This window comes from Galeopterus variegatus, unplaced genomic scaffold (genome assembly GCF_000696425.1).
Source record: "Galeopterus variegatus unplaced genomic scaffold, G_variegatus-3.0.2 Scaffold391, whole genome shotgun sequence".
Taxonomy (NCBI): Eukaryota; Metazoa; Chordata; class Mammalia; order Dermoptera; family Cynocephalidae; genus Galeopterus; species Galeopterus variegatus.
In genome coordinates this window covers 665766-689682 of record NW_007726502.1, presented here as the reverse complement: position 1 = coordinate 689682, position 23917 = coordinate 665766, and the positions used below count along the sequence as shown (strand labels likewise).

Sequence of the window (23917 nt, the reverse complement as noted above, 5' to 3'; positions counted from 1 at the left end):
GAATCCTGCCCCAGCAGATTTACCACCATATATCTTTGGACAAGGTAATTAATACACCCATACCCCTCAGTTTCTTCATCTGTGAGATGGGGGTAGTAATCACTCCTATCCTGTGGGTTATTCTGAGATTTAAATGAGTTACTCTTTTTAAAGTGCTCAGAAAAGTGCCTGGCACGTATTAATTGCTATATAAGTGTTTGATAAATAAAATAAACTCTCCCAGGAGGAGAGTTTATTTCTCTGCCAGGAAGTGGTAAAATGGAATTTGAACCCTCACAGTCTGGTCACCAGAACTGTCACTCTTCACCACTCACTAGGCAAGCCCATTGCGATTAATTTTTAAAAGAAAAAGAAGAAAAGGTGTCATCTATAAAGTAAGCCTCCCATTCCCTCCCCTGACATTCACTCCCACCGCTTAGAAATAACCACCATAAACAGTTTCTTGGGTGTTCTCCATAAAAATATTATATTGCTTGTAACTTTTTAAATGGCCATGTTTAGAGTTTCAAAATAAATAAATAAATAACAACTCAGTTATTATTAACTATAGTCCCTACCAGACTCTCTTATGTGTGTAAAGAATATATCTAGAGAATCCAATAATGTTTCCATCTGCACTAGAGGATTTATGTTCTCAACCATGGAACAGAAACCAATATAATTCTGGGCACCCAGAAAACTGCAATCAACCTCTTTAATGTTATCTGCTTTTAGCTCGTGTTAAAGGCTTAAAACGTCAAAATTTAGGAGATTGCACAAAAGTGACACTAAAAATATGAATAGCTTGTTTTATATTGCTGACACATGGTGGTTAGGGATAATGCGGCCAAAAGCAAGTTCAGAAAATATTTTTAATGCATTGGATTTGCATACCATGGATAAACTACTTCTGGGCAACTTCTTCAATATTCTGCTTGGAGGAGGATGGGAATTAAGGAGTAAACTCTGGATACTATAGGGAAATACTATTTTTCTAGAATTGGCACAGTATCAGATTGGAATTGTACTCAGCTACTCGTAACAGAGATCTAATTACCATGGATTAAACAATTTATGGTTTATTCACTGATGTTAAAGGCTATAAATGGTATGGCAGCTCCACAAAGTTATTCGGGATTCAGGCTCCTTCTCTTATTCTTAGCATATAATTTCAAAACTCCAGGTTGTTTACATTCGCAATATATCTATGTAGCTCATGTTCTAGGCTGGCAGAAAAGAGGATAGCTGCAAAGCAAATTAAGAAATGTCTTTTAGCTGGACACTTTGCCAAACCAAATAAAATCAGCTTTCTATTATTAAAGAAAGGGGGAATGGATAAGCTGTAGTAGTCATGTAGCAGCCTCTGCAATGGACACCCTTTCCAATTGCTTAGTTAGACACAAAACCCATCATTTCCCCAAACTTATTGCTCTCTTAGAATCTCCCACATCTGTAAATGGTACCATTGTCTGATTACATGGTCAAACCAAGAACTTACAAACCATCTTTGAGTCTTCTTTTACCTTCATCTCACATTCAAATCATGAGTACGTTTTGTTGACTCTCTCTCCAAAATATGGCCCATGCCTTTCTAAATCTAACCTCCACTGCCACCAGCCTAGTCCAAGCCACCCTCTTCCCTACCTAGACTACTGCCTTAGCCTCCTACCTGGGCTTCCTGCTTCCATCCTTTTGTTATTAAGTGGCAGGTTGCTAAGATCCCCCAGACCTGTTGAATCATAATCCCTAGACAAGAGACCCAGGAAGCTGCATTTTTTAACAAGCCATTCGGTAGTTCTATTATTATTATTGTTGTTATTATTATTATTATTATTAGAAAATACATATAACATAAAATTTACCATTTTAATCATTTTGAAGTTTACAATTCAGTGGCATTATGTGCATTCACAATGTTGTGCAACCATCACCACTATCTAGTTCCAAACTTTTCCATCACGCCAAAAATGGAAACCCCATACCCATTAAGCAGCTGATACCCATTCTGCCTTTCCCCAATCACAAATCTGTTTTCTGTGTATGGACTTACCTATTTTGCACATTCCCTGTAAATGACATCATACAACATGTAGTCTATCATGACTGGTTTTTTTCACTTAGCATAATGTTTTCAAGTTTTGTCCATGTTGTAGCATGTATCAGTGTTTTGCTCCTTTTACAGCTTTATAATATTCCATTGGATGGATATACCACATTTTGTTTATCCATTCATCTGTTGGTGAACATTTGAATTGCTTCCACCTTTTGGCTATTGTGAATAATGGTGCTATGAACATTTGTGTACAAGATTTTGGTTGAACAACTGTTTTCAGTTCTTCTGGGTATATACCTAGGAGTGGAATGGCCACCGACCTGATATTGGCTTCTGCAGGGAGAACAGTCACATGCCAAATCTATGTTTAATTTATTGAGGAACTGCCAAACCCTGCTTCCATTCTTGCCCCCTTATAATCTATTCTCCACACAGCAACCAAAATGACTTCTTAAAAATTCAAACCTGATCATATTGCAACTTCACTTAAAATTCTCTAATGACTTCTCACCTCTCTTAAATAAAATCCAAACTCCTTATTCTAGCCTGAGTAATATGTCCCCCAACTTTCTCTCTAATGTGTCTCTTAACTGTCTTTCCTTGCTCTTCCTACTTTCTGGCCCCACCTCAGATCTTGCACCTGCTTTTCCTTCTAGCTGGAAGGCTCTACCTCCTGACTTTTCCATGAAAGACTCACTCTCAGCCTTCAGGCTCTACCCCGAGTGTCACCTCCTTAGAGAAGTCTTCCCTGACTACCTTATCTAAACATGCTCCATCCCACCCTCAATCACAGTTTGCGAAATCAACCTGTTTTACTTTCTTCACATCACTTATCTTTATTTGAACTTACATTTTTATATGTTTATTTGTTGTGTTGTCTGCCTCCCTCTCTAGAATATAAACTCCATGATGGTGGGGATGTGTATCTTGATTATTCCTGTAATACCTGTTAGCTCAATGCCTGGCATGCCAGAGTGTTCATGAATATTAATAGCTAATTAATCATTCACTCAAAACTGAGTCTGAAAATATTGCTCAGAGTCAAGAAATAGATTGGTAGGGCTTTCAATGAGAAGTTGGTAACCTGAGAATTAAATTAAATATCTTTGGGGCTGGCCTGGTGGCACACTGCTACAGTGCGCCGCTTGGGAGTGCGGCGGCGCTCCCGCCGAGGGTTCGGATCCCACATACAGACCAGTTCCCGCTCACTGGCTGAGCGAGGTGCGGGTGCAACACTGAGGGTTGCGATCCATTGCCGGACACGAAAAAAGACAAAAAGGAAAAAAATAAATAAATTAAATATCTTTTGTGTATTATTTTTGTGCTAAAAAGCAACACAGACCTCTTAAAATTCAAATTAATATACACTGACATATAATTATGAAAATGTATATATAAAATAGGGAGAAAATCAGGGAGACTGTTTAATTAAAAAGAATTACTTATGTGATTGGAAATCAGCAATTTCTCAACAGACAGAATGGCTTAATGATTAAGACCATGCACTTCATCATTTACTAGCTGTATGACCTTGAGAATATTACTTCACATCCATAATGCAGGGTTAATAAAAATATCTAACTGACAGGTTTATTGTAAGAATTAAAGGAGATAATGTTTGTGTAGAATTTAGCTCAATAAGAAGTAGCCATTACTACTATGCCTTTAATGTCACAATTTGTTTAAAATGTAACATTTTAAATAGTGTCATTTAGCGTGATAAAGCTATTAGGAAACTTTGGCAACCACTTAAGAAGAAATTTTGAAATCCGTAATATGCCCATGGGATATATGGACTCACCCACCGTTCAATTCCTTTGGCAAAAGTTTCTTGAGCATCTACCGTGCATCAGACAATCGTCAGGCTAGGAAATGTAGATATAGTCCTCACCCTTAAGGAGATCACACTCTGTGGTCATCAAAAAGAGGTAATTCTAAAACAATGTAATCATTACAATGGTTGAGATAACTCCAAGAAGCTTCCAGTGGTTCCAAACACTGATGATCATCAGAAGCAGTCTCCTGGGAAGTTGAGTTTCTAAGCATGCTGTGCAGACACTACTAGTTGTCCCCCAAATCTATTCTCTTCTTCCTAAAACATAGAACTTTTAGTGCAGACTGCATTTCCCAGCCCCTCTTGCAGCTAAGTAGACTAATTTCTGGCCAGTGGGATGTGAGGGAAACTTCCAAAAGGTGCACTTCAGTGGAAGGTGTGTGCCTTTCCCCTCTTCCCACTGGCTGAAATGCGGACATGGTGGAGCTTCATGTTGGACCACGTAGAGGATGGCAGCTTCCTCAGAATGGCAGAGCAACAATGTGGAGGGATTCTGGCTTTCCAACAGACTTCCAGAGCAGAGCTGTCCTGTCATCTTTGATGTTCATGTGAAAGAGAAATAAAATCTATTTTGTTCTAGCCTGTTGTAATTTCCTCTAATCTGGTCTTGAGGTCCCTCTCCGGAAAGTGGCTATAAATTCTAGCCCAGCTCTCAGGGGAGGTGGTTGTGGATGTTTATTTGTGCCTTGGCATAATGCCCAGGTGTCCAACCCATGACCAGGTGGCCCTCTGAATGAAACTTACTTATACTGGCAGGTGCCCGTAGCTGTTGTCTAACCTGAGTCCAATTTATTGCTACTGAGAAAGCCACTGTCTAGGAGAGCCCTGACTGGGAGGACAGTTAGGTTCAGATGTGTTGATCAGGTGAAACACAGAGGAAGCAACACAACAAAACCCATGAGATACCATAAGCAGTTTATTACTCACAGATTCACGAGAGAAGAGGGGTGACCACAGGGGACAAGAGGAGGTCTAAACACTGCAGGGTGCTTGACCAGCATATGGGGAGCAAGAGAGAAGGTGATGGACCTGTGGGCCAAAGCCTTTACTGGAGTCGAGGGCATTACCCAAGCAAGTTTCCCTTGGGAAGTTCTAATTGGTGGGTTTAGAGGAAGCAGGCTTGAGTTCCATGGAACCACACTGTGATTGAGAGGTGGTCACTGCAGCATATCTGGGCGGCCCATGTGGGGTGTGGGTGGGCTGAGTCAAATAGGTTGGATCCAGCAGTCTCATAGGGATGTGGTCGCCAGGAGGCAGTTATATAAGGCAGATATCTGGATCAGCCACAGTGAGAAACTGGGAGGTGGTGGAGAATGGGAGACTGGGTCAAGGGTGATGAAGCCCTGCTTTTGCTATTAGGAAGTTAAATGTATATCCAAAACTGATGCCGAGGCAACATGAAATGATAGAAATTCACTACAGAGCCATTATTATTTTGGATCTCTGTCACATGCAGACAAAACTATATCCAAAATAACATGCAGATTTTCTGGTCCTACCTCCAGAAATTATAATGTCTTAAGTAGATCTATAGTAAAGCCCAAGTATCTGTATTTTCGTTAAGTTTCCTAGGTAATTTATGTTGATGTTCAGACAGTTTGCAGAACTATCGAGTTGCAAATGGCTCAACAAAGCACTAACAGAAAAGCTTTTGAATAATAAGTAGGAACTAACCAGGCAAAGGTTGGGGAGAAAGTCCATGCAAAGAGAAAAGCCAGAGTAAGTGAGAAACAACGTGGCATATGAGGAAGAACCTCAAAGGTTTAGCATTCTCAGAACAAGAAGCAACGTGCACGGGGAAATCAAAGATGAATCTGGAAAGACTGCCCAGGTAATCTACATTACAGAGGGCCTGGGAAGCTGTGAAGACAGCTGGACTTCATACACTGTGCAACACTAAGAGTTTAAGGGAGAGGAGTGACCCGATTACACTTTTGTTTTTGTTTTAAAATGTAACATCTTTTAGGACATAACCTCCCAAATATTTTTTATATCTTTATATACTTTTTTACAAATAGGGTCTTGCTGTACATGTTGTGGTTTTTAAATTTTAAACTTTAATTGTACATACTTGTGGGGTACAGTGTATTGTTTCAACACATACATATCTTATACAATGATTCACTTAGGGTAGATAGCCTAACCATGCCCTGAACATTTATCTTTTGTTTCTCGTGATTAAGATCAAGATCCTCTTTTCCACCTATTTAGAAAATACAATATAATATTATTAGCTCTAGTCAGCCCGGAACACCAGAACTTGTTTTTCCTGTCTGCCTGTAGCTCTGTACCCATTAATCCACCAGTTTCCTTCTCCCCCACTCCCCTCTCCTCCTGGCCTCTGGTAACCTTGATTCTACTCTCTACTTCTATAAGAACCACTTTATTTTTTTTTTAAGATCCCACATATGAGCGAGATCATATGATATTTGTCCTTCTGTGCCTGGCTTACTTGACTTAACATGATGGTCTCTAGTTCCATCCATGTTGCTGTAAATAACAGGCTTTCATTTTTTTATAGCTGAATAGTATTCTATTGTGCATATATACCATTTTTTATCCATCCATCTATTGATGGACATTTAGGTTGATTCTATCTCTCGGCTTTTGTCAATAGCAGTGCAATGAACATAGCAGTGCAGGTGCTTTTTTGATATATTGATTTCATTTCCTTTGGGTATATACCCGGTAGTGGGATTGCTGGGTAATAAAGTAGTTCAATTTTTAGTTCTCTGAGGAACCTCCATACTGTTTTCCTCAATGGCTGTACCAATTTACATTCCCATCAACAATATAGAGAGTTCCCCTTTCCCTACATCCTCACCAGCATTTGTTATTTTCTGTCTTTTTTATATTTGTCATTCTAACTGGAGCAAGACAATGTCTTATTGCGGTTTTAATTTGCATTTCCCTGATGATTAGTGATGCTGAGATTTTTTTCATGTGCCTGTTGGCCATTGTATGTCTTCTTTTGAGAAATGTCTGTTCAGGTCTTTTGTCCATTTTTAATTTATTTTATTTTTACTTTTTTGCTGTTGAGTCGTTTGAGTTCCTACGTATTCTGGATATTAGCCCCTTGTCTGATGTGTCGTTTGCAAACACTTTCTCCTATTCTGTAGGTTGTCTTTGCTTTGTTGATTGTGTCCATTGCTGTGCAGAAGCTTTTTAGTTTTATGCAGTCATATTTGTCTATTTTTGCTTTAGTTGTCTGTGCCTTTGTAGTCCTGTTCAAAAAAACACTGCCCACTCCAATTTTGTGTAATATTTCCCCTATGTTTTCTTCCAGTAGTTTCATAGTTTTGTGTCTTAAATTTAGGTCTTTCATCTATTTTGAGTCGATTTTTTGTGTGGTGAAAGATAAGGGTCTAGTTTCAATCTTTTGTGTGTGGATATCCAGTTTTCCCAGCACCATTTATTGAAGAGGCTGTCCTTTCCCCAATGTTTATTCTTGTCGCCTCTTTCGAAAATCATTTGCTGTAAATGTGTAGGTTTATTTGGGGGCTCTCTATTCTGTTCCATTGGTCTATTTGTCTGTTTTTATTCCATATTATGCTTTCTTGGTTACTATAGCTTTACAGTATATTTTGAAGTCAGGTGGCATGATGCCTCCAACTTCGTTCTTTTTGTTTAAGATTCCTTAGGCTATATGGGGTCTTTTGTGCTACATACAAACTTTAAGAGTGGTTTTTTTTTTCTATTTTGGTGAAGAATGTCATAGATATTTTGATAAGGATTGCACTGAATCTGTAGATTGTTTTGGGTAATATGGATATTTTGACATTAATTCTTCCAATCCATTAACATAGGATATCTTTCCATTTATTTGTGTCTTCTTCAATTTCTTTCACCAATGTTTTATAGTTTTAGTTGTACCAACCTTTTAACCTCTTGGTTAAATTTACTCCGAGGTATTTCTTTTTTGTGGTGGCTATTGTGAATGGGATTATTTTCTTGATTTCTTCTTCAACTCTTTCATTACTGGCATATAGGAAGGCTATTAACTTTTATGTGTTTGATTTTTCATCCTGCCACTATACTGAGTTCATTTATTAGTTCTAGTCATTTTTTGGTGGAGTCTTTAGGGTTTTCAATGTATACAATCATTTCATCTTCAAATAGGGGTAGTTTGACTTCCTCTTTCCCAATTTGGATGCCCTTTATTGCTTTCTCTTGCCTTACTGGGCTGGGTAGAACTTCCAGTGCTATGTTAAATAAGAGTGGGGAAAGTGGGCATCCTTGTCTTGTTCCAGATCTTGGAGGAAAAGCCTTTGACTTTTGTCCATTCAGTATGATATTATCATATATGGCCTTTATTGTGCTGAGGTACATTCCTTCTGTGCCTAATTTCTCAAGTGTTTTTATCATGAAGGGATGTTGAACTTTATCAAATGTTTTTTTCTGAGTCTATTGAAATGATTGTAAGGATTTTTTTCTTCACTCTGTTGATGTGATGTATCATATTAATGATTTGCATATGTTGAACCATTCTTGCATACCTGGAATGAATCCCACCTATCATAGTAAGTAATTTTTTTTTTTTTTAACAAAAGATGACTGGTAGGGCCAGCCCGGTGGTGCACTGGATAAGTGCGCCGCTTGGGAAGCGCGGCGGCGCTCCCGAACAAAAGATGACTGGTAGGGCCAGCCCGGTGGCACACTGGATAAGTGCACTGCTTGGGAAGCACGGCGGCGCTCCTGCCCGAGGGTTCGGATCCCACATACAGACCGGTTCCCGCTCACTGGCTGAGCGAGGCGCGGGGGCAGCACCGAGGGTTGCAATCCCGTTGCCGGTCCCCGGTCCCCGGTTCCCGCTCACTGGCTGAGCGAGGCGCGGGGGCAGCACCGAGGGTTGCAATCCCGTTGCTGGTCCCCGGTCCAGTACGGTGGCAACACTGAGGGTTGCAATCCATTGCCGGACACGGAAAAAGACAAAAGACAAAAAAATTTAAAAAAAGATGACTGGTAAGGGGATCTTAACCCTTGGCTTGGTGTTGTCAGCACCGCACTCAGCCAGTGAGCGAACTGGCCATCCCTATATAGGATCGGAACCCATGGCCTTGGTGTTATCAGCACCACACTCTCCCGAGTGAGACATGGGCTGGCCCTGTAAGTAATCTTCTTTATGTGTTGTTGGATTTAGTTCACTAGTATTTTGTTGAGGATTTTTGCATCTATGTTGATTAGAAATATTGGTCCACAGTTTTCTTTTTTGTTGTATCTTTTTCTGGTTTCAGTTTGGGAGTAATGCTGGACTCATAGAATGGAAGTATTCCCCTCTGCTTTGATTTTTTGGAAGAGTTTGAGAAGAATCAGTATTAGTTCTTATTTAAATGTTTGGTAGAATTCAGCAACAAAGCTATCTGGTCCTGGGGCTTTTTTGGTGAGAGACTTTTTGTTGCTGCTTCCATCTCATTACTTGTAATTGGTTTGTGTAAGTTTTCTAATTCTTCATGATTCAACCTCAGTAAGTTGTTTGTGCCCAGGAATTTTCTAGGTTTTCCAGTTTTTTAGCTTATAGTTGTTCATAACAGTCTCTTGTGATCCTTTGTATTTCTGTGGTATCCATTGTAATGTCTCCTTTTTCATTTCTGATTTTATTTATTGGGGTCTTCTCTCTCTTTTTCATTAGTCTAGCTAAAGGTTTATCAATTTTGTTTATCGTTTTGAAAAGCCAACTCTTCATTTCATTGATCTTTTGTATTTCTTTAAAATCTCTATTTCATTTATTTCTGTTCTCTTCTCTGTTATTTTTCTCCTACTGATTTTGAGTTTGGTTTGTCCTTGTTTTTTAGTTCCTTAAGGTATACATTAGGTGTTTGTTTGAAGTCTTTCTACTTTTTTGATGTAGGCATTTATTGCTATGAAATTCCCTCTTGGAATTGCTTTTGATGTTTCCCATACGTTTTGGTATGTTGTGTTTTCATTTTCATTTGCCTCTAGGATTTTCAATTTCCTTTTTAATTTCTTCTTTGGCCCATTCGTTGTTTAGAAGCATGTTGTTTAATTTCCATGTATTTGTACAGTTTCCAATGTCTCTCCTATTATTGATTTCTAGTTTTATTCCATTGTGGTTGAACAAGATAGTTAATATGATTTCAACATTTTTAAAAATTCATTAAGACTTGTTTTGTGACCTAACATATGGATATTCTAGAGAATATTCCATGTGCTGCTGAGAAAAATGTATATTCTGCAGCTTTTGAATGAAATGTTCTATAAATATCTGTTAGGTCCAATCAGCCTAAAGTGAAGATTAACTCTGATGTTTCTTGGTTAATTTTCTGTCTGGATGATTTGTCCTTTGCTGAACATGAGGTGTTATAGTCCCCAACTATTATTGTGTTGGAGTTTATCTCCCCCATTAGGTCTAATAGTATTTGCACTATATATCTGGATGCTCTAGTGTTGGGCATATATATATATTTAAAATTGTTATATCCTCTTGTTGAATTGATCCCTTTATCATTATATAATGACCTTCCTTATCTTCTTTTCCTTTCATTGATTTTAAATCTATATTATCTGATAGAAATATAGCTATTCCTCTTTTTTTGTTGTTTGCATGAAATGTAGTCTTTTCTGGTTTCTGTTTGCATGATATATCTTTTTCTATGTTTTCATTTCAGTTTATGTGTCTTTTTTATTGATTATGAATATTCATGAGATCCAAAGCTGATTGTCACACCTCATGCCCGAGATGTTAAGGCCAGATCCATACTGGCAGCATGACCATTACCACAAATTGCATTTGTACCCTGTGTCCCCCACCCAATTATACCCAATCTCCCTCTCCCTTCCCCTTCCCCCGCATCCCAATTTGTAGCCCAAGGAATGTTCTCTCCCTCTGAAAGACCAACACACCACTGTGGTCTTTCTTTCCTTCCTTCTTTCTCTCTTAGCTCCCACTTACGAGTGAGCACATGCAGTATTTATCCCTCTATGCTTTGCTTATTTCACTCAACATAAGTTTCTCTAGTCTCATCCATGTTGTTGTAAATGGGAGAATTTCATCCTTTTTTATGGCAGAGTAGTATTTCATGGTATATATATATATATATATACTATAGTTTCCTTATCCAATCCAGTTTATGTGTGTCTTTATAGGTGAAATGAGTTTCTTGTAGGCACCATACTGTTGGTTCTTGTTTTATAATCCATTCAGCCACTTCGTGTCTTTTAATTGGGGAATTTAATCCATTACATTTAGAGTTACTATTGATATATAGGGACTTATTACTGCCACTTAGTTACTTTTTTCTGGTTGTTTTTTAGATCTTTTTTTCACTTTTTCTGGTCTTACTGTCTTCCTTTGTGATAAGGTGATTTTTTCTCTGGTACTATAGTTTGATTTCTTACTATTAATTTTTAGTATGTATTCCCCCATGAAGATTCACAGACCCCTGAGTAAACCAAACACCCACCTCCTACTCACTCCTCTTACCTCTAGGACAGCAGGTCCAGTGTCCCTCTCAGTGTACAGTGCTGTGCTCATCCTGGAGGTGGAGGACGGGGCTCTCCAAAGTGATTCCTTCCTCCCATTGGCTGATGCTCTTCCCTCCTATGTGGGCACAGGGGAACCATGTGAGTAGTTTTGCTGGCCTGGGAAATGGGATGGACCATTTTGGCCAGTGGTCACAGCACCCTTCTCCCCTGCAGACTCCAAGTAGCTTCATGTGCAAAGTGCTGTAGCAGCTGTGCTGTTTCCAGGTAGCTGCTCCATGTGCTGTACCATGCTAGCCGGGGAAGCAGCTGGACTGGGATCCCTCCTCCCACTCACCACAGCCTTCCACACCTCCACAGATTCAGTGCATCTCTCCTCTTCCTCCAAGTTCTGATGGTTTCAGGATGGCAGTTTTTTGTTTTAATAGTTGTAAGTTGATCTCTTGCGGGGGGAGCTATGCCAGGGGTCATCTATTCTGCCATCTTGGTGATGTAACTCACCATATTGTTGTTTTGTAATGACAACAAATATTCAACTACATCATTTTAAATGGCTCAATACTATCTGTATTAGTCTGTTTCTGTTACTTATAACAGAATACCCCAAACTTGGTAACTCATAAAGAAACAGAATTTATTTATTACAGTTTTGGAGGCTGGGAAGTCCACATTCCAGGGAATACATCTGGTGAGGGCCTTCTTCTTGGTGGGAACTGTACACAGAGTCCTGTGGTAACTAGGGTGTCACATGGTGAGAATGGGCTGAGCAAGAGAGAGCTAATCTGCTCATTCATTCTCCTTATAAAGCCATCAGCACCACACCCATGACAACCCATTAAACCAAGAACCCATTACTCCATGAATGGATCGATCTGTTCACAAGGGCGCAGTCCTCACAGTCTAATTACTTCTTAAATGCCCCACCCTTTGAATACCATAATTGGATTCTCCATGACAACCCATTAAACCAAGAACCCATTACTCCATGAATGGATCAATCTGTTCACAAGGGTGCAGTCCTCACAGTCTAATTACTTCTTAAATGCCCCACCCTTTGAATACCATAATTGGATTCCCCACCCTTTTAACACTGTTACAATGGAGATTGAGTTTCCAATACATGAACTTTTGGGGGACACATTTAACCCATAGCACCATCTTATTTTATAAATATATCATTTATTTTTAATCTGTCCCACTGTGGTGGCCTCATTTAGTTTCAATTTAGCTAAGCTGGTAAATTTCAAGAAATCCCTTTTTTATGGTCTGGGTTATGGTCAGCCACAAGAAAAACGCATGCAAGACTTGGCAGATGCAGTATGGATCTGGCCATCACATCTTAGGCACAAGTAGTGACAATTTGCTCTGTACCACATGAATATTCATATCCAATAAAAAATGATAAAGGAAAAAAAGGACTTGGCAGATAAAGGTGAGGGAACAGCCATATTTGCACTCTGAAAGTGGGTGTGTGGCATTCTTGCCACTCACACAATTTGCAGTTGATCTGCTGATTCACCTTGTGGGTGACGGGCACCCTCCAGGCAGGCAGCTCCTCCAGATCCCCCAGGTCCCCTTCAGCTTCTCCATATCCTGGGCCAGCTACATGTGATTGGCATCAGCTTCTCCTGCCAGTCACCCACATCATCAAGGTTGGAGGCGGTAACAGATGCAGGTTTTGGTTCATCTTCGTTGGTTCCAGGTTGTCCTCGCAGGTTCCTGTTTATCTTTGCATCCCCACTTCACATGCATTTTTTTTCTTCCCAACTGCTGTCCCTGCTGACTTCAGGCCCAACATCAGATTCAGAGGAGCCACCACTTTGCATGGACGTATTACCTGCTCCCACAATTGCATAAGGTCTAATCCCTATTGTAAAGCTCTTATTGTGGACTGTCATAATGGTTCTGCTTCTCTGGTCAAACTCCAGCTGAACTCTAACATTCTGTGTTAGTTGGGCTCTCTGGGAAGCAGACACTGAGATAGTATCAGGTGTGCAGAGGTTTCTTGGGAGTAACATCTGTGAAAGATAAAATGGTAAGGAAGCAGGATTGGCCAGGGAGAACCTCAGATCATGATGTGGGTCTATCAAAGTTTCAACCAATCCAGAAGGGAGTTCTGGGGCAAATGTTTCCTACTAAAGGAATCCCACAATGAGCAAAAATCATTAGGCCCAGTACCTTGCTCAGTCCTTGGGTAGGGCTGCCTGAGAAACACGTGGCCTCAGCTTAACAGATGAGTCAGTCCCTGAAGGGGCGGCAGCTGGAATGTGTCAGCTGCCAGCACTCCTCGCAGCTGAAGGGCGAGTTCCTTCTGAAGAGAGATTCGAGGGCGCACCTCAGAGCTGCCCCACCCATATTGGCACACAGTCGATTGACTATAATTTTTCATTTTTATAAACAATACTTAAGTGAGCAATCTGGAAGGTCGATCTTTTTGCACATCCTTAATTATTTACTTAGTATAAATTCCTCAAGATGAGGGTCTGGGACAAAGAGTATGCCCATTTTTAGGGCTTTTGAATGTAAAACCAGATTGATCCTCTGAAGAGCCATGGTTGTAATTAGAATTTAATCAACATTGAGGTCGAACATTTTTATAAGCTTTTGGACATTTATATTTCTTTTTATAAAATTTCTTGTTCATATTGTTGCCTATATGATAATTATCTTTTTATAATTGAAAAAGCTAATTATATATAAAAGATTGTAACTCCTTGTCTGATATTCATAATGTGACTAATTCTCCAGTTTGTCTTTTGTTTTTAAATTTTTTAATTTTTTATAGTTAACACTATTAATATTTTCTTTGATGATTCTTCTTCGAAAAGCCTCTGCATTTCAAGACTACATTATATTCACTTATACCCTTTTTCTAAGCCATCTTCTATTTCACTTTATGGGGTGATTTGGAGGACAAATATGTAAATATACAATATTAGACATACGTATGTGTATGATATATGTGCATATATATGTATATATGTATACACAGATATATATGTACTTTCATTATTGTCCCATTGATCTGTCTGTAGCAGTATCCCAACTATTTGATTTTAATTTTTTTTTCGAGTAATGTAATGGTTTTTAGGTAGTTTACATTACTTATATACACAAAAAATTTTTATATCTATCTGTTTAGTGGTTTGCATTATGTACAAGGAAAATCAATTCATAAAGCAGTCTATACAGAGTCTCATTACTTTAAAGGCATCCCAAACCAACTATTTTAATTATTTTGGTTTCACGATAAATGTTAACTGGTAAGGTAAGGCTCATCTTACTATTCACTTTTTTTTAAGTATCTAATTCCCTTCAAGAAGATTATGCATCCACACCTGTAGCTACATGCGGCATATTTAAGATGACCATAAATTCTTCAGTACTCCTTGCAGCCAGAGGGAGAGTCTATATCCCCTCCTCTGTGGGCTCTGTGACTTTCATCCCCATACACTATGGTGGAAGTGACATTGTACCTGTTTCCAGATCCAGGCTTTAGGATACTGACATCTTCCACTTTTGTCTTTTGGGATACTCTCTCTGGGAGCACTGAGCTGCCACGTAAAAAGTTCACAATCTTCACATTGCCATTCTGGAGAACCCAGCCTTCAAGCTATCCCTACTGCCTTGGGTTGAATATCCCCCCAAAACTTAATCCCCACTGTAACTGTTGAGGGTAGGAAATCCTATTATGGTCATTGAAAGGCGAGGCCTTGGGGAGGTGATGAGATTGTAGGACCATGCCATAGTGAATGGATTAATAGTGGTGATCATGGGCGTGGTTCTGAGAGCTTTAAAAAGGGAGTGAATGAGGAGGTTACTCTCTGCTCCCTCTGCTCCACCATTTTCACAATGTGATACCCTGTGTCACTGTTGCCACCACCAAGACCTTCACCAGCTGTGTTCCCTGGACTTTGGACTTCCCAGCCTGTGGTTCTGAGAGCTTTAAAAAGGGAGTGAATGAGGAGGTTACTCTCTGCTCTCTCTGCTCCACATTTTCACAATGTGATACCCTGTGTCACTGTTGCCACCACTAAGACCTTCACCAGCTGTGTTCCCTGGACTTTGGACTTCCCAGCCTCAGAAAATGTAAGCAATAAATTTTGTTTTCTTTATAAAATACCCAGTTGCATGTGTTTTGTTGTAAGCAACAGAAATGGACTAACACACCTACCAAGGTGCCAGACCTGTGAATAATGTCAAGTTAGACCCTCCAGACCAGCCCATCTGTCAGCTGAGTACCACAGAGTGACCTCAGTCAACACATGTAGCAGAAGAATGCCCCATTGAGCCCTGGCCAAATCCCTGATCCACAAGATCATTAGATATAATAAAATTGTTGTTTTAAGCTGCTAAGCTTTAGCCAATAGTATCCAACCTGACAAGGCCTATGCCAGTTCCAAGCAGAAACTTAAAGAGCCTTTGTTTCCTGCAGCTCTTCTGCTCTTTCCCTTGACCCTGAGAATAGCATGTCCTTCAGCCCTGGGTCCTGAAATGTGAACACGTGGAACAGAGCTACAGCTGACCCACAGACAACAACACATAGCCAGAGCAAGAAATAAATTCTTGCCACTGTAAGTCATTTGATTTGGGGTTGTTAGCACAGCCACACGTAGGAAAACTGAATAATATACTACACAGTTACTATTTCTCTCCTCTTTTATCCTCATTGGTAAGGCCCATTTCTCATGATAAGGTCTAAAAATATCAGAAGATACTCATTTTCCCAGCCTCCCTCACAGCCAGAGGTGTTCCAGTTCTAAACAACGATAAGTAAAATGTAGTCTGTGAGGGCATATACTTCCAGGAAAGATTGTTCTCAATGATTAGAACAGAGGAACATGGAAAGAGTTACCTTCAGCTGCCCTGACCATCCACTCAGGTACCTGTCAGAGACACTGTTCCTGAGAGGAAGTGATACCTAGAGCTATGGCAGCCAGCTTGTAACCACAAGTCCACAAACCTGAGAATTAAAAGCCAACATACTAAGGAATAGAAGGATAAGATAGTGGGTCCTTAGCAATATAGTTGAGTCCCTCAACAACTCTAGGACTACCTACCACCAGAGACATTGTGCAAGATAACTGTCTTGATTGTTTAAACCACCGTTAGTTGGTAATTCTGTTATTTATGGCCAAAACCAAATTAACTAGTATATATTTATCTGGTGATTTTGCCTGTCCAGCATACAGCCTCTTCTGCTGGTGACGACAATCAACACGTACACATACACATTGCATTGGCTCAGGTGGGATTGACTGCAATCTCCAGTTCTGGATCAAGCATGTGACCAGGACTGGCCAATCAGAGTGTTACATTTACTTGGCTACAGTGGGCTGACCAGAGAGATTTAGTTCTGGGACTTTTGACAGAGCTGTTGGGAAAGAGAAGCTCTCTTTTCATTGAGATTGCTGCTTAAGAATGAAACCAACACAGAGGACAACAGAGTTGATAAGTGGAATGGTGAATTTCTGATGATATCATTGGACCTTTGAGACTCTCTTTCGCTTGGTCTACCTTTGGACTTTTCTTTAGTTACATAAACCAATAAATTTTTATTTTTCTATAAGCCAGTTAACAATGGAAAGAATCCTGATTGATACAGGCCAGAGTCCAAGCTTGCAAATGGGGCCAAGGGCCTCAGCTGAAATAAGGCAGGGTTGAGAAAGAAGGGGATAGAGAAAAGACAAGATATGATATTCTGCAGGGTAGCTGCTACTGTCTGTCGCTTTCACAGATAACAGAAGCTAAGGCACTGAAGGGTAAAGTTAGCTATCCAAGTTACTTATCCAAGGTGTACAGCAGGTCATTAAAAGGGCTCAGATTGAAATCCAGCTTACCAGGACTCCAAAACAAGTTATTTTTATTAAATAACACTGATTCTCAGGATAGGCCACTACCAGGATTCAAGTCAATATGTTGCCTTTTAAATATCAAGACAGTCTTATTTGTGTTGGGTGGGACCAAGGACAACCTAGAGCTTCCTTCTGTTTGAGAGTCAAGGTCAGAATTGTTAACTATTTTAACTCTCCATTGGAAAGAGGCAACACTAGCATAATTAGGTCTATACAGCATCACTATCTATGTCTTTCTGCTTCCTTTTCTTCCTAGGGCTCCCTACACACACTGTTTCCTCTGAAACTCCCATCTCCTCTTCAGGATATGTAGAGGGGGGTCTTCTAGAAAATTCCAGGACAGCCAAGGTCCTTCCCAGCACCCCCAGGAGTACAAGCTGGGACCACTCCAGTGCCCATCCCTCTCCTCTCTGGTATCCCCTCTCAAGTGAGGATCATGAGCATGAGGACTAGAGCTGCCTCCAGCTTCTCCTGTGGGGCCTCTTCCGTCTTAGCCCTGCAAGAACCGGGCAAGTTCATAAGTCCTGTCTCCTAGCTCACAGTCTTACCAGATTCTGGAGACAAATGTCAGCACAGGGCTATTGCTTTTAATATTTCCACCTCCATAAAGCACCTATCATGATGCCCTGCTACTTGCCCCTGGAGCCGCCCTGGTGAGTGAACTCCAGGTTGATGGCCAACCTCTACGAAATGCAACCTGACCAGTGGCCGGCCCGAGGGTCATATGTCCAGCCCACTGTTGGCTTCCTCCAGAAGATCCCTGTGGGAGGCAGGTTCAACCTAACTTTATTTCCTCACAGTTCTCCCCAACAGTGGTTCCCAAAGTGTGGGTAACATACCACTCATATATACAAGAAGATTTTTGGTAGTAACAGCATAGGCTTCAATAACATTGAATCACAAAGTGAAAAAGCTGTTTCCTTATCAATTATTTTTCCAGTTTTTTGGGTGGGGATGGAGGGGACAGCTTGTTGGATGGGGATCCGAATCCTTCAGTAACAGCATAGGCTTCAATAACATTGAATCACAAAGTGAAAAAGCTGTTTCCTTATCAATTCTTTTTCCAGTTTTTTGGGTGGGGATGGAGGGGACAGCTTGTTGGATGGGGATCCGAATCCTTGACCTTGGTGTTACAACACTGTACTCTAATCAAGTGAGCTAACTGGTTAGCCCCTTTTTCCATTCTTTAGACCACCAGTCTCTGTTTAGAGCAGGTGTGTCTTTTATAACTCTTTAATACTTGCTAACCTCCCCCTCTTTTAAACTTTTTTGTTTGTTTGTTCCTTCGTCTGTACTATGTTTACATAGTTATTTTATTTATAGCAATTGATGCTGGTTTTTAATTTATGGGAGTAAGACACAATTTTTCATAAATTCAAATATGTAAATTTTAAATGAGTCCATTCATAGACAAATAAGTAAATAATGGTACAGGTGGTAGGTACCGAATGGCTACAGTAACAAGGGTGATAAACAAATCACTGAAAATTGCCAACTGCTCACAGAAGTGCCCCACCAGTGTCATCAGGCCCCCCCTGGAACAAATCCACAGGCATCTCTGGTAGAGTTGACATCAGGAGGGTGGGGTTCAGCAGCTTGTGCTGCAGCAGCCAGAATGATGTCCCTTACCTGCGTGACCAAGTTCTCCAACCTCCTGAGCTTGGGGGGGGGGGATCAGGGGGCTTTCATGCTGAGGGAGAGTGGGGGAAGTTTGCTCTCCCAAACACCGCCATAGTGAGTGGAGTCTTGGGGATCCCTTGGGCCCTCCAGTATCCTCACTAGATCAGGAGCACCGCCATTGGCACTGAGTCCCCAGAGCTGGTGTGGGCATGAGTGGATGGGGAGACCTTTCTTAGGTGCCTGTGGACCAGCGGTCATGCTCGGTGCTCATTAGCAGCCTGGCTGGAAGCTGTTAAGTCAGCATTTCTCAAAATCTGGACCTTGAACTTCTAGCATCACAGTCACTTATTAAAAATATAGATTTTCCCAGAGACTTAGGAGTTCTCAAGTGGGACCAAAGGGTCTGAACTTTTGAATCAGATGAAATTCACCATCAGGAAAATTTGAGAAACACTGTAATAGAAAAAAGACCAGCTGTAAAGAAAGACCCTCTCTTTCTCTCACTCTCTCTCTCCTTACCCTCACCTGTCTCCTCTATTTCTCTCTCTATACAAATCCTCCCTTACAGTGCCTGGAAAAAATGGCCATTCTGTGAGTTTTATTCCCCTCACCCCTGCCTTTAAATGGGGCCAAAAACTAAACAAATAACCCTCAATCAGAAAGTCCTTCTCATGTGGCAATCCTCTGATGAAATCACAAAATATTCTAAGGAATTGAACATCCCCCTGTCGCCCCTCTCTCATCCCCTTCAACTATAAGACTCATCTGTCAGACTCATACTATAATCAAAACATAAAAGTCGAGGGGCCGGCCTGTGGCTCACTTGGGAGAGTGCGGTGCTGATAACACCAAGGCCATGGGTTCAGATCCCTATATGGGGGTGGCCGGTTAACTCACTTGGGAGAACGTGGTGCTGACAACACCAAGTCAAGGGTGAAGATCCCCTTTTAAAAAAAAAAAAAGAAAGAAAGAAAGAAAGAAAAAGAAAAAACATAAAAGTCGAAATGGGTTTAAAACACTGCCCCAGACGATTCCAGGTTCCTAGAGCTGCAAAGGTGCCTAGTATTTTTACATGACTTCAAACTCCCGAAAATGCGAAAATGCCAGGAGCTGTACCATCCTTTAATGCAGTGCTTCTTCAAAGCGTCCCACTGTCTAGCCACAACCACAGATGTGTGTGAGCTTGTGTTCTGGAAGGTCTGGTGCATCTCAGGTTGAGTTTTGCCAGAAGCACCCGGAGATTGAAAAGCAAGTTGTTTATTTGTGAGGTGATCCAGAAAGCTCCTATGGAAAGTGGGCAAGTGAGACAGGAAGGGAAGGAAGCCAGTACAGGGTGCTTCAGCAAGCAGGTAAACACTGTGGGCAATGGGGTTTCAAATCTCCCGCATAAGTCTATGAGAATGAAGAGAACATGCCTCTAAATTGTCCCCCTTGAGGGGTGAAGTAACTGGGTATTTTTCCAGTAATTTTCATCTGTCATTAGTTAAAAGCTGTTCCTAGGGTCACTGACTCCCTGGCACTTCCAACCTGCCCCTCACACAGGCTGAGTACAATGCCTATGCCAGGCAGAACCCCCACGCAGAGCATCCCAGGTGAGTGTAGGGAGAAGCCAGTGGCTCCTGTCAGGCAGGTGGTGTGCTGATAAATGTCTAACACCTGGCTCTCCTAGGGGCAAAATCCCTGACCTGTTGTATTTGCCAATGTCTGTGGTATAAATATTCCCAGGCTACCAACATGACATCACTGAAAACAGAGTTGAGAAGATAAGAGCACGACTGGTTCTCGTGTGTTGATACAACAACTCCAGCCAACTCCTGGAGGGGAAATGAACAGAGAACTGCAACATCTCCTGCAAGAGCAGCCAGAGCGCTCTGCTGCAGACAGAATCTCACGGTTTTACTTGACTTTTACACCCTATTCTGTGATAGGGCAGTGTGTGAACATCTCACCATGAAAACAGGATTATTCCCCAAATCTGAATAATTTCACACTCTAGAAAAGTATGTATCTTTATTACTTAGTTTTCCCATCATCTACCCCCACCCGTCCCCATCCTTTTCCCATCATCTACCCCCACCCATCCCCATCAAACTGGCATGCACCCATGAGATCAGTGAAAACCCATTTGCTATAATTTGAATATGTCCCCTAAAAATCACATGTTGGAAATTTAATCCCCAGTGCAACAGCGTTGGGAGAGGCCTAATGGGAGGGACCTAACAGGAGTTTTCCCATCATCTACCCCCACCCGTCCCCATCAAACTGGCATGCACCCATGAGATCAGTGAAAACCCATTTGCTATAATTTGAATATGTCCCCTAAAAATCACGTGTTGGAAATTTAATCCCCAGTGCAACAGCGTTGGGAGAGGCCTAATGGGAGGGACCTAACAGGAATGATTAATGCTGATTACAAAAGACCTGAGCTGTGAGTTTGGTTTCTCTCTCTCTCTCTCTCTCTCTCTCTCTCTCTCTCTCTCTCCCTCCCTCCCTCTCTCTCACAGACATGCTCTCATGCCCTTCTGTCATCCACCATGACATGATGCAGCAAGAGGGCCCTCACCAGATGCCAGTGCCATATCCTTGGACTTCTCAGCCTCCAGGACCATGAGCCAAATAAATTTTTTTCTTTATAAATTACCCAGTCTCTGGTAGTTTGTTGTAGCAGCATAGAATGAACTAAGACACCACTTAAGAGACCAGACTTCAAGGGCTCCTCCATGTGGCCAACCAAATGGTAATGGACATCTCTTATTTTGCCTGAGCAGCATCATTCGTCCTTCTTCTGAAAATAGCACCTCATTTTCCACCCAGCCACCCCTCACCCCATCCTGAGTCCTCAGATGTTATTTCCTGGTTCTAGGAATTAGCACATGAGACAGACCTGGCCAATTAGAGTATTCCATTCCCCTGGAGATAGGGACAAGACCCCAGTTGGGCCAACAACACTCTTTGCTTGGAATTTGGAATAAGAACATCTCTCGCTACTGGGTTCCTAGGTGAGCAGGATGGAAGCCTGGAGCTGCTGGTGGCCATTCCCCACCACGAGGAAAGAGCCCTCCTGAGAATGAAGCCAACACAGAAGAAAGCAGAGTTGAAATGGAGAATAACTGAGTCCTGACATCATTTGTACCCTTAGATCCAGCAGTGCCTGAAGACAAATACCTCCAGACTTTTTAATTACATGAGCCCATAAAATCCCTTTTTTACTTAAGTCACTTTGAGTTGGGTTTGCAGTCAAACAATTGTGGCTAATTCACAGATCTGAGATCAAACAAGCTAGACTTTAGTACACGCCCTTCCTTCTCCTTGATCCCAAACAGAGTTCAGTTCAGAAGTAAGAAGACAGTTTATTGGGGTCCTGCCTCCATGGGGGCTGAGGATGAATCCCAGGCAGATACTGGTCTGCATGAGCTAGACGAAGGCACAAGGAGTCACTTCAGGATCCGGATGCTCATTTTTTGCTCAATGTTCATCTTCTCTAAGGACTGGGAGAAGATGGGTCATAGTCAAAAGGCTTGAACCCCAATTCTCTGCTTCCTGCTCCCCCCCCAGGGTTCTACCCATCCTTAAGGCCCCACCATTCCCTAGGAACCCCTGTCTTTCTGCCCTCCTCCTTTGAACTTCATTTCCCACGTCCATCTGTCCTAGGGACTCCTGATCTCAACTCTCCAGTCCCTCAGGGCATTCTGACCTTAGTGAACTCCAGGAAGGACACAGCCCCATCTCCATCTTCATCAGCCTCCTGCACTGTGCGGTCAGCAATGCTCTCTAGCTGCTCTTCTGTCACCTGGACCCCGACCATCAGCCGGAGAACCTGCCAGGTGAGGGAAGGGGCAGCCGTGAAGAGGAGGCACAAAGGCTATTCCCCTCATTTCAAAAACCTTGCCCACCTCACCCTGAAAGTTATTACCAATTTCATAATCCATCCCCCATCCATTTTTCACCCCATCCCAGTCACCTCCCACCATATCCCCCAATTATTGGCTTCACCATCCAACCTGCCATCTATGCCTCACCATCCGTCACTCACCTCAACAACATGCTCAACCTCATTACCCCAGCCTTACAACCCATCCTCCTCCTCGCCTTTCTCCTCTCACCCTCTGACTATTCCCAGCTCCAGCCCTGCTTCATCACATCTATTCCAGAGTCTCTCATTCTTGGCACTATGGACATTTGGGGCCAGATAACTCCTTGTGGGAGGCTGTCCTGTGTATTGCACCGTGTATAGCAACATTCCTGACCTCTGCCTCCTAGATGCCATGAGCACACTCTCTCCCCAGTTGTGAAAACCAAAAGTGCCTCCAGATACTGCCAAATGTTCACTCGGGGGATAAAATCTCCCCAGTTGAGAATCGCTGATCTATTTTCAACCTCATACCCAACCGCTCCTCACCCCATCTCCCAACTAACCCACGCTGCAACCCCATGCACTCCCATTTCCCACCCAATACCCGTTTTTCTGCACCCCCACCCACCAGTCATCCCGCCCCACCCCCCACACCTTCCGCCCCCTCACTCATCACAGCTCTTGCCCTCGTGCTGTCTCTACCTGCAGCATCTCACGCCTGGAGATCTTTCCGTCTCGATCCAGGTCATAGAGCTGAAATGCAACTGGAGAGAGAGCAGAGGGGTAACGGGAGGTGGGTCTCCCCTGGTTCTCTTCCAGCAGAAGGTCACCCTGGAGGAGCGGGGAGGTCATCAACAGGCTCACAAAGGGAGCGGGTGGTTCCTAGGGTCTCTCGCTGGTGTGGGTAAATCTTGGGTGGGTACCCACAAACTCACAGCGAAGTTTGTTCGTTCTGCTGTTGAGGGGCTCAGGTTGCTTGGGATCTCGGTTTCCTATGTCCTCATCATCTACAGGTCGAAAATGAGCCAGGACCCTGGCAAAGCCTGCGAAATCCACTTGCTGACCCCTGGGGGTGGGTTGGAGGGAGGCAGTGGTCACCTTGGCCGTCCCTCTGGCCCAGTCTGTCGCCTGCCTCCGACCCACCCACACGCAGGTTTTTTCACCGACACCTCCCCACCCCCAGCGGGGCCTCACCCGTCGGGGAAGAAGCTTTCTATAATGCGGTCTCCCAAGGGGTTCACGGCCAGCGCTCCGATCCGCTGCAGATCCATGCGACTGTAAAG

The 23917-nt window shown here is 42.2% G+C and overlaps 1 protein-coding gene across 1 annotated transcript in view; it reads right to left on the bottom strand.

The window, feature by feature from the left end:
- Positions 1–21911: 21911 nt before the first annotated feature.
- Positions 21912–23917, bottom strand: part of CHP2 (calcineurin-like EF-hand protein 2) — a 5033-nt gene continuing 3027 nt past the window's right edge. Inside the window, exons 4-8 of the mRNA XM_008568273.1 lie at positions 23829–23909; positions 23570–23700; positions 23337–23398; positions 22476–22598; positions 21912–22269 (exon numbers count right to left, since the gene is read on the bottom strand). Of these exons, the coding sequence (XP_008566495.1) occupies positions 22216–22269; positions 22476–22598; positions 23337–23398; positions 23570–23700; positions 23829–23909 (451 nt within the window). The 3' untranslated portion in view covers positions 21912–22215. The remainder of the gene's footprint in view (positions 22270–22475; positions 22599–23336; positions 23399–23569; positions 23701–23828; positions 23910–23917) is intronic.